Raw genomic sequence first — 13,549 nt, 5'->3', positions numbered from 1 at the left:
CCCTATTCATCAGAGTGCCTCAGATTCTCAGTTCTCTTCAGTTTTTGATAAGTTAAGGGCAAGTCATCGTTCCCTTTTTTACATTATATGTTTGTCCTCTTATCTGAAGAGCACATGATCCTGCCTACAAAGTTTTAGATACTTTTGACCCCATGTTGCACTCACCTTTTTCAATGATACCTTAGACATCATTTAAGACAAAATAGTTATTATTGGTAGGTTTGTTCAAGAACATTTATTTGAAACACAGAGTACAACCCCCCCCCCCCAGAACACGCCAGAACACACAATTCAGTTTGGCATTTCAACAGGCGTCCCAGATCGTTGTGGTCAGCCACATACTGGGTTTAAACCTAGACTTGTTTGACAAAAGACAAGGTATGTTGAAGATAAATGATCATATAGAAGACATAAGATTTCATATTATACACTTAATTTTAGAAAAAAACAAGGACTATTCACAGTTATGTCAAAAACACTACATTACCCACAATCCTAGAATCACAGCAGTCGTTATCTCTTCAGGGCAGATCTCGCCCTTACGCACCAAATCTCTCTGTTTCCCCCAGTTCTGCTTCTGAGGCCAAATTAATGATTGTTTACAACAAAAGGCTGTTTAAAAGGGTTAAATGAAAATATAAGATCATGACATAATCATTTAAATTATCTACCTTCTTTTAAAAAACTGTTTTGTTTTTTTTAATCCTAGGCAACTGTAGCACTTTCCTCTGATTGGTGGATCAGGAATCTCCCCTGTGGGCTACCAGCAAAGAGATTTATTCTAGTGTGGACTTCGTGCCTCTCAGTGGCTGGAGTGGCTGAGACTCACACTGACTGTGACGGCTCATGCTCTACTGACTTGTGGGACGCTTTGAGCGAGACGGGGGTAGTCACATTCTGTCCCTACGCTGCCATCCTGCTGCTGCCCGGGCCTAGACATAAACCTGATCCTCTAAGCTTGTATCAATTATATTTTACAATTATAAGTAATAGGGGTGTTAGAAAATATCGATACACTGATATATCGCAATATTACGTGGCGCAATACTGTATCGATATTTTAAAATGCAGTATCAATATTTTTTTAAATTCTAGTGAAAGCAGTATATTTGGCCCTTTTGTTAATTTTTTTTACTTATTATATTTGAAGGTTATAAGGTACGTTCAGATTTAAGAAAAAATCTCACCAAAGTATAAAAGATGACTCATTGAAAACCTACCATTGTATTATTCTATGGCTGAATAAATACAACCTCACCTGTCCGCTCCTCCAGCAGGTAGAAACGTGGCGACACACCCTCTGCTGATTGTCTGTTTGGACCATAATGACTGAGAGACAGCGAGCTGATAAGAGCTGCGTTCATGACCAGAGCTGAACCTTTGCTCCCTGCGAGGTGTCGCAGCCTCAGGTGGAGTCTCTGCTCACCTGCTGTTTCAGGAAATGAAGCTTTGGCTCATTCGACACAAGGCAGCGGGAGAGCTCACACAGTAAGTTTATTTAACCTAAGATACTGTTACCCTGAGGCATATTTACTGACGAAGGCTTAAATTGAATCTCCTAAGAGGATTTAGAGGGATCGTATGTTACAATATCATGACTAGACAAGTATGGAGAAGCTGTGAAAGTGCTTAACCTCAGATTTGTGAGGAAGTAACGAACAAGAATATATGGGAGCAGAGATATATTTACATGGGTAGGTAAAGCAGTTTTAGAGCCATTTTGATTTGTTTTTTCCCATTTCAGTAGCTGAATATGATTAACTTTTTATTAGTGATTAACTTACTGAGTGATGTTTTAAATATTTGGATTCCAGCAGTAACACGTCAAGCAAAAATGATTCATCAGATCGAGGTATTACATGAAGCAAAATATATCACGCTGAATTAAATAATGAAGAAATAACACAAAGCTTCTATTCTGATGGATTAGCTGGTTATTTTGTTACCACAGTCCTTTGCTATTACCTTTAAATATGGGAATTATTTTTAAGGACAACTCAAAAAAAGCATTTCTCACATTAAAAATACATTTTCATGGAGCTCCAAAGTCGAGTAAATCTGTATAAATTGTTTATGTTAAGTCCATGTCAAATATTTGGTGTGTTTACTCACTTGAATTTGTTTGATTGATCAATCAGCTTTATAAAACAGAAATCAGATTTATTATGAGATAATACCAAAGCCAGTCAGTTAGGCAAGGCAACAACTCATAAAGTAGATTTAAGCTAATATGCAAATTGAGGATGCAATCAGTATTTCTTGATGTCTTTCTAACTCTTACCGACAAATAAATCCTTTTGGTCTTTTTTGGTTTATTAGAGGTTCAACTCCACACCAGAGAGATTTTAATTCCTCTGACGCCTTGCTTTAATCTCTAAAACAATCATAAAATCTCTTTTATTTGGTGTATTAATAGGTTGCATTAAAAGTCCATCTTCCCTGGCCTTGATTAATATAATTATACCTGATAATGTGTTTTATGATCCCTGAAATGTACTTAAATGAAGCACTTATAGGTATTTCTTTGTCGTTTTCTTTTTCTTCCATTTCTTCATCATGGTGGGGCTGCCCGGTGGTTCAGTGGTTGGTGCGGTTGTCAGGTTAGTTGGTGACTCTAAAGTGACAGCAGGTATAAATGTAAGGGTGCCTGGTTGATTGTCAATTCTGTGATTGACTGGTGACCAGTCCAGGATGTACCCCACCTCTCCAGCCCCCCCGCGACTCTGTATGGCTGGAGTCATCAACTACATTTGTACAAGGGCCAGACAGGTGCTTTAGGGGCCAGACTTTCAAATAAGATGAATTAAAATAAAAAGGTTGGTCCGTATAACATATTATTGTATTAGAATTTGTATTTTCTTTCAAAATGCAAGTAATTTTTAAGCATTAAAGGGATACTTCAACATTTTGGCAAATTCGTCCATTGCCATAATTCCTATAGTCTTAGTAATAGGTTCATTACCTTCAGTTGTAGGTGCAAGTTGTTTTTAGATCGGCCGCTGCCGAGTTCGGACCTGCCGTGCCAACTCAATGTCAGCAGACGGTATTCCAGCTTTCCCTCATCAAACTCATCAAATACACAATCCAACAACTCCAAAACGCTCTTGTGGACAAGTTGTGACCTGTACATTCACCACGCTATGAAATAATAACGTATAATTATGTAACATTACGACGCATGAAGCGAATACTCAGAATTATTTCTTGAGTAAACCACTGGGTGGAGTGACACAGTGCAGCAGCCATGCCTGGAGTGTAGTTCTGGCTTTGTGTTTAGCTTTAAAACATCTCCATCTCGTAATGTTTTCATGATTATTTCATAGCGTGGTGAATGTACAGGTCACAACTTGTCCTCGAGAACGTTTTGGAGTTGTTGGATTGTGTATTTGATGAGTTTGATGAAGGAAAGCTGGAATACCATCCGAACTCGGCAGCGGCCGATCTAAAAACAGCTTGCACCGACAACTGAAGGTAACGAACCTGTTACTAAGACTATAGGAATTATGGCAATGGACGAATTTGCCAAAATGTTGAAGTATCCCTTTAAGAGTAAGATCAGTCCCTTTTGTTTATAGGCATTTTAGCTACATATTTCTAGGACTGCTGTGTTGCCCATCTCTAGATTTGATGCTAATAGTCTGTGTCCTGATTGGTGAAAAACAAATGGAAGAACTGGTTTGTTTTGATTCCGGGGCAGGGAAATCACAATCTCCATGCACCTGAAGTGAAAACATGATACAGAAAACTGCAGATTTAAAAACTAAACTAAACTGATTTAAAGACTGAACTTATGTGTTTATTGTGCATCATATTTGCCCACAATAGCTGTCAGGTGGATTTCTGTAAAAATGGATCAAACATTAAGTCATTCCTTAATTGTTATAATACCAAATAATAATACATTTTTGTAGCAGAGATGTTTATGCATCATGCAAACATTCAAGTGTATTTTTTTCTGGAATAGTTTGCAAAAGTTCAGACTGTTGTTGTCTTTGTATATGTGTTGATGAAAGAGTTAGAATGACATAAAAATGATCGTCCCCTTTAGTACAGAAGTTTATAACAAATATGCAGTACAAATCAAAATAATCACAATTAGATAAAATTTCAGAATCGTTAAGCCCTAGTTTAATCTACCTAATGTTGTGATAGTAATATAAAATGTTCTATTACTTGTTTTTTTTTAATTGAAAAAAACATAAAAATAACATATTAAATTTTTATATTGTGAAAAGATATTGCAATTAAATTATTTTTCCAAATCACTCAGCCTTAGTGGAAAGGCACACCAGTGTGTCTTGAGGCAAGTCTAGGAATTTGTACAACCATACATTATGACTGCAACTGTGCGACTCCATAAGTCAGGAGGAGGCTATTTAGTGTGGATATTGATTTGACGTGCCTTGAGATTTTTGCTTGATTTTAGGTGTTCCTTGGGCGCAAAAAGGTGGTGTAGATAATGGATGGATGAACTGGTAACAATAATGCTGCTTTAATTTTGTTTAGTGGACACTTTTGTCATAAGCAACATGCATCTGAGAGTTAGTACAACACAAGCAATGATCTAGAGAGGAGGGATTAACATTAGACGCAAGCTGCTTCAAGTCTGATCAGACAAAACACACAAAACCTGCACACACTGACTTGGAGTTTACACAACCTCATGCTGTCATTAGCTTGCATAAAGACTGTGGTCTTATAGCATTGGCACCTCCAGGGAAGGCCCACCTCAGACTTTGAGTCTCCTGTTTTATATTATCATCAACGAAGCAATGAAACATCAAATCATCATCATGAGACTTCAGTATCATCATCGTTATCAATGCCATTGTCCCCAGCAGTCCCAGATCGTTTCTCCATCATCATCATCATCTTTTTCTTCTTCTTCGTATTTTATTGTTACTGTTCTAACAAAGAGGATTTTCCGCTTGCAGAGAAACCTCCAGTGAGCTCTGGATATTTTCTGCAGACTCTCACTGCTGTCACTCCCTCGTCTTCCAGTGAACGACATCACAATGACTCAGTTCTGGAAATCCTCATGGGCTACCTTCTTTTGCATCCTTTCATTACTCTCTGCAACTGGAGGTAAGCTTTTATTTGCTAGTCATTATAGAAATCATTGAATATTTGAGCTAACTGGGCACAGAGTAGAAGAGTTAAATGCTTTTTTGTTCTTGCAGGTTAGTTGCCTTAATTCTAAGGTGTAATTCATTCTCTAAAGTGTAATTTATGTATTTATTTCTACATTTTCTGAACTAAATAAAACTTCAGAGCTCTGTGAGGTAAATAGAGTTGAGAAAGGCTACATAAATATTTAATGATAACTGTGGAAAAGGCATTCATTTCTCACTTTCCCTATATTAGCTCCTGATGTGAGTGATTCTACTCAAACAACAAATCCAAGCCATACTTCCAATACTGGAAAAGTCAGTACAAAAAAGTCTGGACTTTACTTTTTTATTTCAGTTTTGTTCAGTCTAAGACTAACATAATTGATTTTTATAGTCTTTGCATGTAAACTCAAATGTTTCGTGCAAAGAAGTTTGCAATAAGTACGTGTAGAGGAAATCTTTCTGCAGCAAGACACAGCAGGTCAACAGTTTTTTTGTTTAGTTTTTTTCTCTGTGCTGTTTGAAGGAAATTAACCCAATGAATACAGTTCCAGTTTGTCAATCTCAGTTTAATGTGGACAGTTTTATTTATTTCAGAAACAGAAAAACAGACTTACTTTTTGTATTTGTTCCTTTAAGATACAATGATAGCAGAAACACACAAAGAGAAAACTCAAGTGTTTCTACTCACACTCTTTTAGTGTTTATATACGAGGATGAGTGCAGACGAATGTGTGTTTGAGTTTCAGTCCCGTCAGAAACTAACAAAACAAACATCCTTCAATATTTACTCCTTAAGCAAACTCAAACATACACCAACACTGATTTGAACAAAGAATGTGGAGTGTTTTTTTCTTTTTGTCCTGATTCAATGAAAAGTTCAGCCACAGTTAAATCTCTGACTTACGAGGTCACCGACACATTTTTGAACTATGTTCCTCATGTTGCAGGCCTCCGCATGAAAAACTTTTGTTGGTATTTTACTTATAACTGTATGCTGCCTCTCACAAACCTGATTAATCTTTGCTAAAGTAAAAAAACGTTGTAGGATCAATGGTATTTAGCAGTGGCTCCCAAACTTTTCTTGCCCCTTTTGGCTGAACAAATATTTTTCAAGTCTTCCAATTCTTTCCCAGTGCATATCAAAACATAAACATACAGTTTATCAACATACAAAGAAAAACTGTTTCACACGGGTAGGATGTGGCTAAAGGAAGGAGTGTGTGGCTCTCTTTTTAATCCAAGCATGAGACATGACTCATCATATTTGTGTCTTTGTATTTATAGTTGGAGTGTCAGGTGTAGATTCATCAATCGCCCCAAATTTACCTAAAAATCCTCCCACAGAAACTGCCGTGCTCTGGTAGAAGTGCAAATATCATGCTTTGTTTTTAATAAGGTCTTACTTACTTTGGTGTTTTGTTCTGAGTTCCATGACATGTCCAGAGGGTTCAACAACAACACCTGGCATCCCAGGTGCTACTCCTGCAAACTACCCACAAATGTAGTCAACCACAGACATGATACAAATCTACAGTTAAACATAATAATACCACAACCATAATACATTTTCCACAAATGTAATAGCAGTTGCCTACCGCATGCATAATAGCAAATTCCCACAAATGTAATAGCTATCACATTTGCAGGTAATTATTATGTTTGTGGGAAGAAAAAAAATCTCCATCTTTAAAAAATGTTATTTTCCACAGATGTGGAAACTAATTGTTTGTGCTCATTGTTTTTTCAACTGCCAGTTAGTTCAAGTTAGCTTAAGCTCAAGTCATGTCAAAAAATGTTGTCATGGCATGTTTTTTGTTCGCCATGAAACAGGAAGTAGTTATTTCAGAGTCTTACAACACTGGTATATATAACTGTGTATAGATAACACACAGAAACAATGTTCACCCAGCCAGTTGTATTGTTTTATGACATCTTAAATTCCCTGTACACTCACAATTTGTTTTTAGTCTCAGGATAATTTAGTTTACTCGCAAAAGAAAAAATGAGAACCCTTTGGATTTTGCAGAATTTTTCAAAATTGATATTAGTCCTCTCCTTTGTCATTCAGAAATTTTGTGCTAAGATTTATTGCGCTACCTACCAGTGTTTTAAGACTCTGGAAAAACTTCCTATTTCATGGCAAACAAAAAAAGATTACCATTTGAGATTAAGCTGACTTGAACCCATTAGCAGTAATAAACAACAACAAACAATGACAGCAACCTTTATTTTAACATTACATTTGTGAGAAGTCAATACAATTCTAAGAGAGTGATTAATATTTTCACACAAACTCTATTAATCTCTGCAAATGTATTAGTTATTATATGTTATGTTTATAAAATTTGTTGGGTTATTGCAAGAAAAGCTGCAGATTTGAATTAAGTTTGTGGGCAGTTGTTACGTTGGCAGGTGTTGCACTCCCTCCTCCTACTAACCTTGATTTTTTCAGCAGCTTGCTGCTGAAGTTGCTATGATCCCCTAAACCTAATAGGAAACAGTAACAAGATAATCATAGCATTAATGTGGCAGCAGTGTGTGTGTTGGCACACAGCTGATAAATGAAAATATGCTGCACTCGACTAAGATAAATTAAATCCTCAACATCCCTGCCGTATTAAATGTGCTTATATATAAACTTATTTGTTAAGTGGACTGTGACATCATTTTTCTGTTTTCAACTTTCAAAAGAAAACTTTTATCCTCATATTAAAAGGTGTTTTGCTGCTTTATTACAGAGGCAATAATGTTTTCCAGGAGGAAAGTGCGTCTTCAAGCAAATTTTAGTCAATGCATAAACTTTAACTTTCATCAGTGTTCTTCCTGCCAATCTAATCATCTTTAGAAATTAAAGGTGGAATTCACTACACTAAATGGTTGAAAGAGCAATATAAATATCATATCAGTATAACTGTAAACATTTAGCTATGGCTTTATATGGCTGTTTATCATGAAGATAAATGCCAGTTCTTCCAGAAATGCTTCAAAACTGTTCAGCGTTTACAGCACTAATGACTGATGTTCAGGTGACAAAAGGTTTAGTTAAACCTCATTACATCTTTAAATTGTGAATTATAAGGATCCAATTATGTAACTAAACAGTAGTCATCCCATAATAACAAGCTGCAGACAATACTTATTCTATCTTTCATCATCTATGTTAAATTCTTTCTGAATCATGCCATGTTTCCTCTTTCAGACTCAGCGGGTCCAAATCAGTTCCAGCTGGAGCCGCTCAACTCCACAGTACTGCGAGGCTCTGACGTCAAATTCAACGCCACCTTGCAGGGAAACTGGCAGGTCATGACCTGGATAGTTGCAGGTCTCCTGGTCGTCACTGTCCCTGTCAGCGGTGACGTTACGTCCTCCTCACAGCGGTTCACGGCAGGATTCTGCTCCACTGGTGACACCGGCTGTGTGGAGTTCACCATGCGAAACGTCAGCCGTGGAGACGCTGGGCCGATCGTCTGCATTGTGCAGGGAGAGTACGGATCAAAGACGGCGCAGCTTTCTGTACAAGGTGAGGCCATGCTTGCTCTGTGGGATGTTACAGTGGGGATCTTCTTTAAATGGAATGGAAAATTAATTAACATCTGATAAAGTTCAGCTTCACTAAAACACCACAGAGGAGAAATCTAGTTTGGTTTACTCAGGATGCGGAGCCTCTCCTGTGAGGGAGTTTCTGTTTCCTGGAGAGTACGATCTCAGTTTCAAACATGTTTAACACTCAGGAATGCATCAGCATGAAATTGGAGAGGCCTGTGCTGAACCAGCAAACCTGTGCCTGTACAAACTTGTCCTGCATCCTGACAAGAGGAAGATGATCTTTGGCACAAACTCAGAGAGCAACTGATCCAAAACGTACCCATCTTAGTTTAGTCCAGAATAATCCCACTCTGCCTGCTGGTTTAATGCAGTCCAGACACTCAGATCTTAGCAAATATATTTATCTGATTCTGGTCAAAAATATCAAATGAAAATGAGAAATACTCACTGATTATGATGCCAAATATAACAACAGGCCAGAGGTATAATGATTACAGATTGTCTGTATGTCTGTGTACAGCCCATCTGCACTATCCTTTTGATGCAATATCATACGAGGAATTCACTTCAAACTTTGCACAAGTGTTTAGTCTGACTCTAGGATAAACTGATTACATTTTGGAGTTCAAAGGTCAAGGTGAATGGGCCATATATTCATCACTTGCTTAAGGATGAAATAATTTCAGAATGCTTTGAGGGATTTTTTTTTTAGGTCAGAGTTCATTTTGCGCATCAGTTTGACCCCCAGAAATTATAACGATCAACTCTCTACTACTACCAACTATCTTGGTAAAACCAATTTAAATGCTGCCTGCATGTGGTATCCTATTGTTCAAAGTGTGCATGAACCCCATTTTAGGAGTGCAAAAGTCCTCTTTTTGATTATTTGGCCTTAGAAAACTATTCTTTTCTTTCCTTTCCAAACTGGCATAAAGTTATCTTGTCTCTTGTTGATCCTTGGCTGTCCCTGATTGGTCACTGAAGCGAAGAAAACAATAGAAGAAGAAACTGGAGCGTGTGATTGACTGACAGGCTGACAGAAAGATGTTGTCTTTTACTTTTAGTGTGAAAATCGGGGACTTATAGCAACTGCTAATTTTTTCTTCACAAAAAGATGTAATAAAAAGTCTTATCATCATTGATTTAGCTATGTGGAATTGTAGTATCAAAGCTCTGCATAAACACAACACTTTACACCTTGATTAAAAATGTTATGGAAGGGATATAGACGCCAGGAGCCCTCTTTAGCTCAAGAAAAGAGCAGGCCTCCCAATCACAATTTATTCCACAGAGATCTGTCTTATGGTTCCTGAGATACTGTAAACAATGCTAATGCTTAGGAGTGAAGGAATGCAGTGGAGTTCGCGGGGTTAACTAGCTCTCTAATTTAAGTGTATTACAACAAATGTAGCTGCACCATTAAAGCATTTATAAGATTACTAACATCCCACAACCATGAAACCCACTACTGTCCTTTCACTGTTGGGAAAGACGGCATTTACAACAGCGGATGGCAGAGGTTCTGCTACTGACATTAAGCTACTATGTATTATAGTCAACAGCTACTTTCTTGGTTTATTTCGGAGCAGTAAAAGTAAGAAAAAGTAACAAAATAGATTTATTCTACTGTACATGAATGTCATGTTAAAAAATGCTAAAACCTTGATTTTGATGTATATGTTTACATTAGTACCTCTTTGTATATTGTTCCATTGAATTGTAAAAAAATATGCTCATCAGGATATACAATGAGGCATCTGGAGTTCATCCTGATGTTTACTAGTGTTAATCCATTCAGTTCTTATGGTACAAATGTTGCTTTGTTTCATCTGATAATGTCATGGCAAGCTTTCTTAACTTTCCTGGTACAAAATGTGCACTTAGGAATGAATGGGAATGGAAGAAAGTTAGTACTTTAAAGCTCTAAATGGACCTGTGTGCTGCAGTTATCATCAGAATATTACTACATACATTGAGTACGATGCCTTAGTTTATAAAACAGTAAAACAGTGATTTTTTTTCCTGCACTTTACCTTATTTACCTGGCTTGGAGGTGATCAATATGCAAAATTTACTGAGGCCTGCAGACCTCCTAGCGTCAGATGAAGGGAGGCAAGAGTCTAAAAGGGTCTTGTATTGAGCTAAGAGGCTAGCTCAGCCCCTTTAACAAGTAAAAACAAATCCTTATTTTTTCACAAACATGCTTTTGTTTTTTTTTAAAGATTTATTTTTGGGCCTTTTCATGCCTTTATTAGCTAGAGGAAGGACAGTGGATAGACTCAGAAACAGGGAAGAGAGTGGGGAGAGACATGCGGTAAAGGGCCACAGGCCAGATTCAAATACGGGCCGCCTGCGCACATGGGTAGCACCTTAAACCACTTGACCATCTGCGCGCCACAAACATGCTTTTAATTGAAATGATCATATACCAACAACCGAATAAATCATGTGGGGTGAGCGACCGAGTGATAATGGCCATTCCTGAATGACCCAGTTCTACGCAACAGCTACTTAATGTAGGCAGCTGTAGCTAGATCCACTTGAGTATCAGTGTCCTTTCCTCCATCCTTTGTTGTTATTTAATCCACATTTAAAAAGACAAACTGTTTCTGAATAAAGAGCTGGTTTGAAGCCAAACAGCCAGCTCAATTAAACCACTTTGTGGAAACAGACCGTACACGAGCATTGTAAGACACCACTCGTCCAGGCTTCAGGTGGACGTTTTTTTTAAATTCCTGCTGCTGTTTAACCATGATTTTTTTTTTAAACATCTCATTTTTACCAGAATATTTCACTACTGCCAGAACACAAAAGTAGATAAAAAATGAAGTATGTCTTTATTTTTGCTCTTTAAATGCTTGGCATATCTTTGATGCAGAAATCATTACTTTCTTTCCAAAGGGAATTCTCCACTGCTGCCTGACATCATCTGAAAAACATATTGCCACATGGAAATTATGGACAGGAGTATTTATTTAACACAGAGAGCAACATGTCCATTTTGCAGTTCTGTCACTCATCAGCAGCAATTCTGGCAACATTTTTTGCTTTTTGTATCTTGAAATATAATGCTTAAGTGGACTTTTGGTTGAATTTGGTGTAAAAGCATAAGAATTTTTTTGGGATGAAGTCAACGAAATACAAAAAGACTGTAAGATCTTTGCAGAGTGACAAATGGAAGGAGCAGGCAGAGTCAGGGTCGTCTAATTTTGAGAAAATGCACTTTTCCCAAATATTTTCTTATTTCTTTGTATGAACTGACACCACAAACTAAGAGGCCACTTCTAGAGAAGTCAGAGGATAAAATGGTCTGGTCAAATTCTGTCTTTTTAGGTCATTATCCTGATAATCAGTTAATATTTATACATGCACACATATGAATAAGCCCTGAGAGGGGACTGTAGTGACAAGAGTGGACTCTAGAGGGCAGCATTAAATTCCAGTAATCTTCAGTGCTTGTGAACATTCCTCCCTCTCTCTCTTACAGCAGACATTTACACACAGAGACATGCAGGCATAATTTGTTACCTATCATCCAGAGGTGGTGTGATGATGGTAGATGGCTCATTATCTCCCACTCACCTTTAAAGTGGAGCTGCATTTAGTGGAGGGACTGTGTTCATTTCAGTCATCTTAAAGTGATTTCAACACAGGCATAATATAGAGGAAATGTGCAGTGAACACTACTTACTGAGGCGGACTGTGTGTGTGGGTGTGTGTAATAACTTCTGTCTCGGACTATAACAACCTTTCGCTCTAATTACTGTTGCTTTTTAAGAGGGAAGTTGTTCTGCTAAAGCCTTAACAGCCTGCATCACAAAAATATCACTCAAATAAAAGAGCAAAAACACAACAGTGGAACAGCAGTGATTTCTACTGTTAGGAAAAGCAGCTACAGAAATCATTTACAGTATGAGTCATCGCTGTCTCTAGCACTCATTACCTTCTATTCAAAGGTAATAAAGCTTAGACTTGTTGAATATGTCAGACAGGAATGAAATAGGTGCAGAGGAAGAAGGCATTATCAGGCATGGACTAAACCAAAACAACAGAGCCGTCTTTCTTCTGTATAGCAGAGGGGTGTTTCACAAACATGTTTCTCAACATATCCAGGGTTTCTTTGAATGAACTGGCTTAACTCCAGTCAGAGGAAACAGGTATTATGGAGCAGGATGAGCTTTTTCTGTTAACTCAGGTTTTCTGCTTCACTTTCTGCTTCTGTTAGTTTGCTAACATAAAAGTCTTGTTCATCATGTTCATTTGACGCTTCTTCCACTAACAATATAACAATAACCGGCTGTTTGATTCTCTCGGATGTGAACTATCACAAACAATGGAGACAAAATGAAATTTATTGTTGTAAAACTAATGCTGGATGACTAATCCATTTTCAATTTCAAGTGCTATTTTGGCTGCCAAATAAAACAAGACAACTGAGATTTAACAATTACTGTGCTAGATGCTGTTTTGCACTCATTTTGGCCATAGTTTTTGACATGTAAGGAATACTGAGTGCACTCTCCTTTTCTTTATAGCACAGTGTGCACTCTGCCCCTCCCACCAAAATAGCTCTCACTTTGATTTAAGTGAGGAGCACAGAACGGTGCAACGTGTACTCTGGTGAGTTTGAAATGCAAGAAAAAAAAAACAGAAAAAACTCAGAAATATGAAATCACTCTAGTTTTGAGGTGTCTTACTGGGAACAATGTAAAATAACTTGCAGAATATACATGACTGTGGCAGCCCTTCAAGGTAAACAACAACTGATTTATTTAGCATTTTAAATTAGCATTAAAAAGAAGTATATATTATAACTGCTCTCAAAGTCAAGGAAAATAATAAACTATAATTTCCCCTGTCTTATTTAACATCATCATTATTTACTCATT

The 13,549-nt window shown here is 37.4% G+C and overlaps 1 protein-coding gene across 2 annotated transcripts in view; it reads left to right on the top strand.

Annotated features, from left to right (window-relative positions):
- Positions 1-1,455: 1,455 nt before the first annotated feature.
- igsf5a (immunoglobulin superfamily, member 5a) overlaps positions 1,456-13,549 on the top strand; it is a 32,363-nt gene continuing 20,269 nt past the window's right edge. Inside the window, exons 1-3 of one of the 2 annotated variants that reach the window (XM_041802142.1) lie at positions 1,456-1,488; positions 4,935-5,085; positions 8,314-8,634. In XM_041802142.1, the coding sequence (XP_041658076.1) occupies positions 5,016-5,085; positions 8,314-8,634 (391 nt within the window). In that variant the 5' untranslated portion in view covers positions 1,456-1,488; positions 4,935-5,015. Of the gene's footprint in view, positions 1,489-2,769; positions 2,817-4,934; positions 5,086-8,313; positions 8,635-13,549 lie in introns of those variants that run through there. The other variant, XM_041802141.1, reaches the window with a different exon arrangement.

This window comes from Cheilinus undulatus, linkage group 12 (assembly GCF_018320785.1).
Source record: "Cheilinus undulatus linkage group 12, ASM1832078v1, whole genome shotgun sequence".
Taxonomy (NCBI): domain Eukaryota; kingdom Metazoa; phylum Chordata; class Actinopteri; order Labriformes; family Labridae; genus Cheilinus; species Cheilinus undulatus.
The sequence above is the reverse complement of the archived record's forward strand: the minus strand, read 5'-3'. Positions and strand labels throughout refer to the sequence as shown.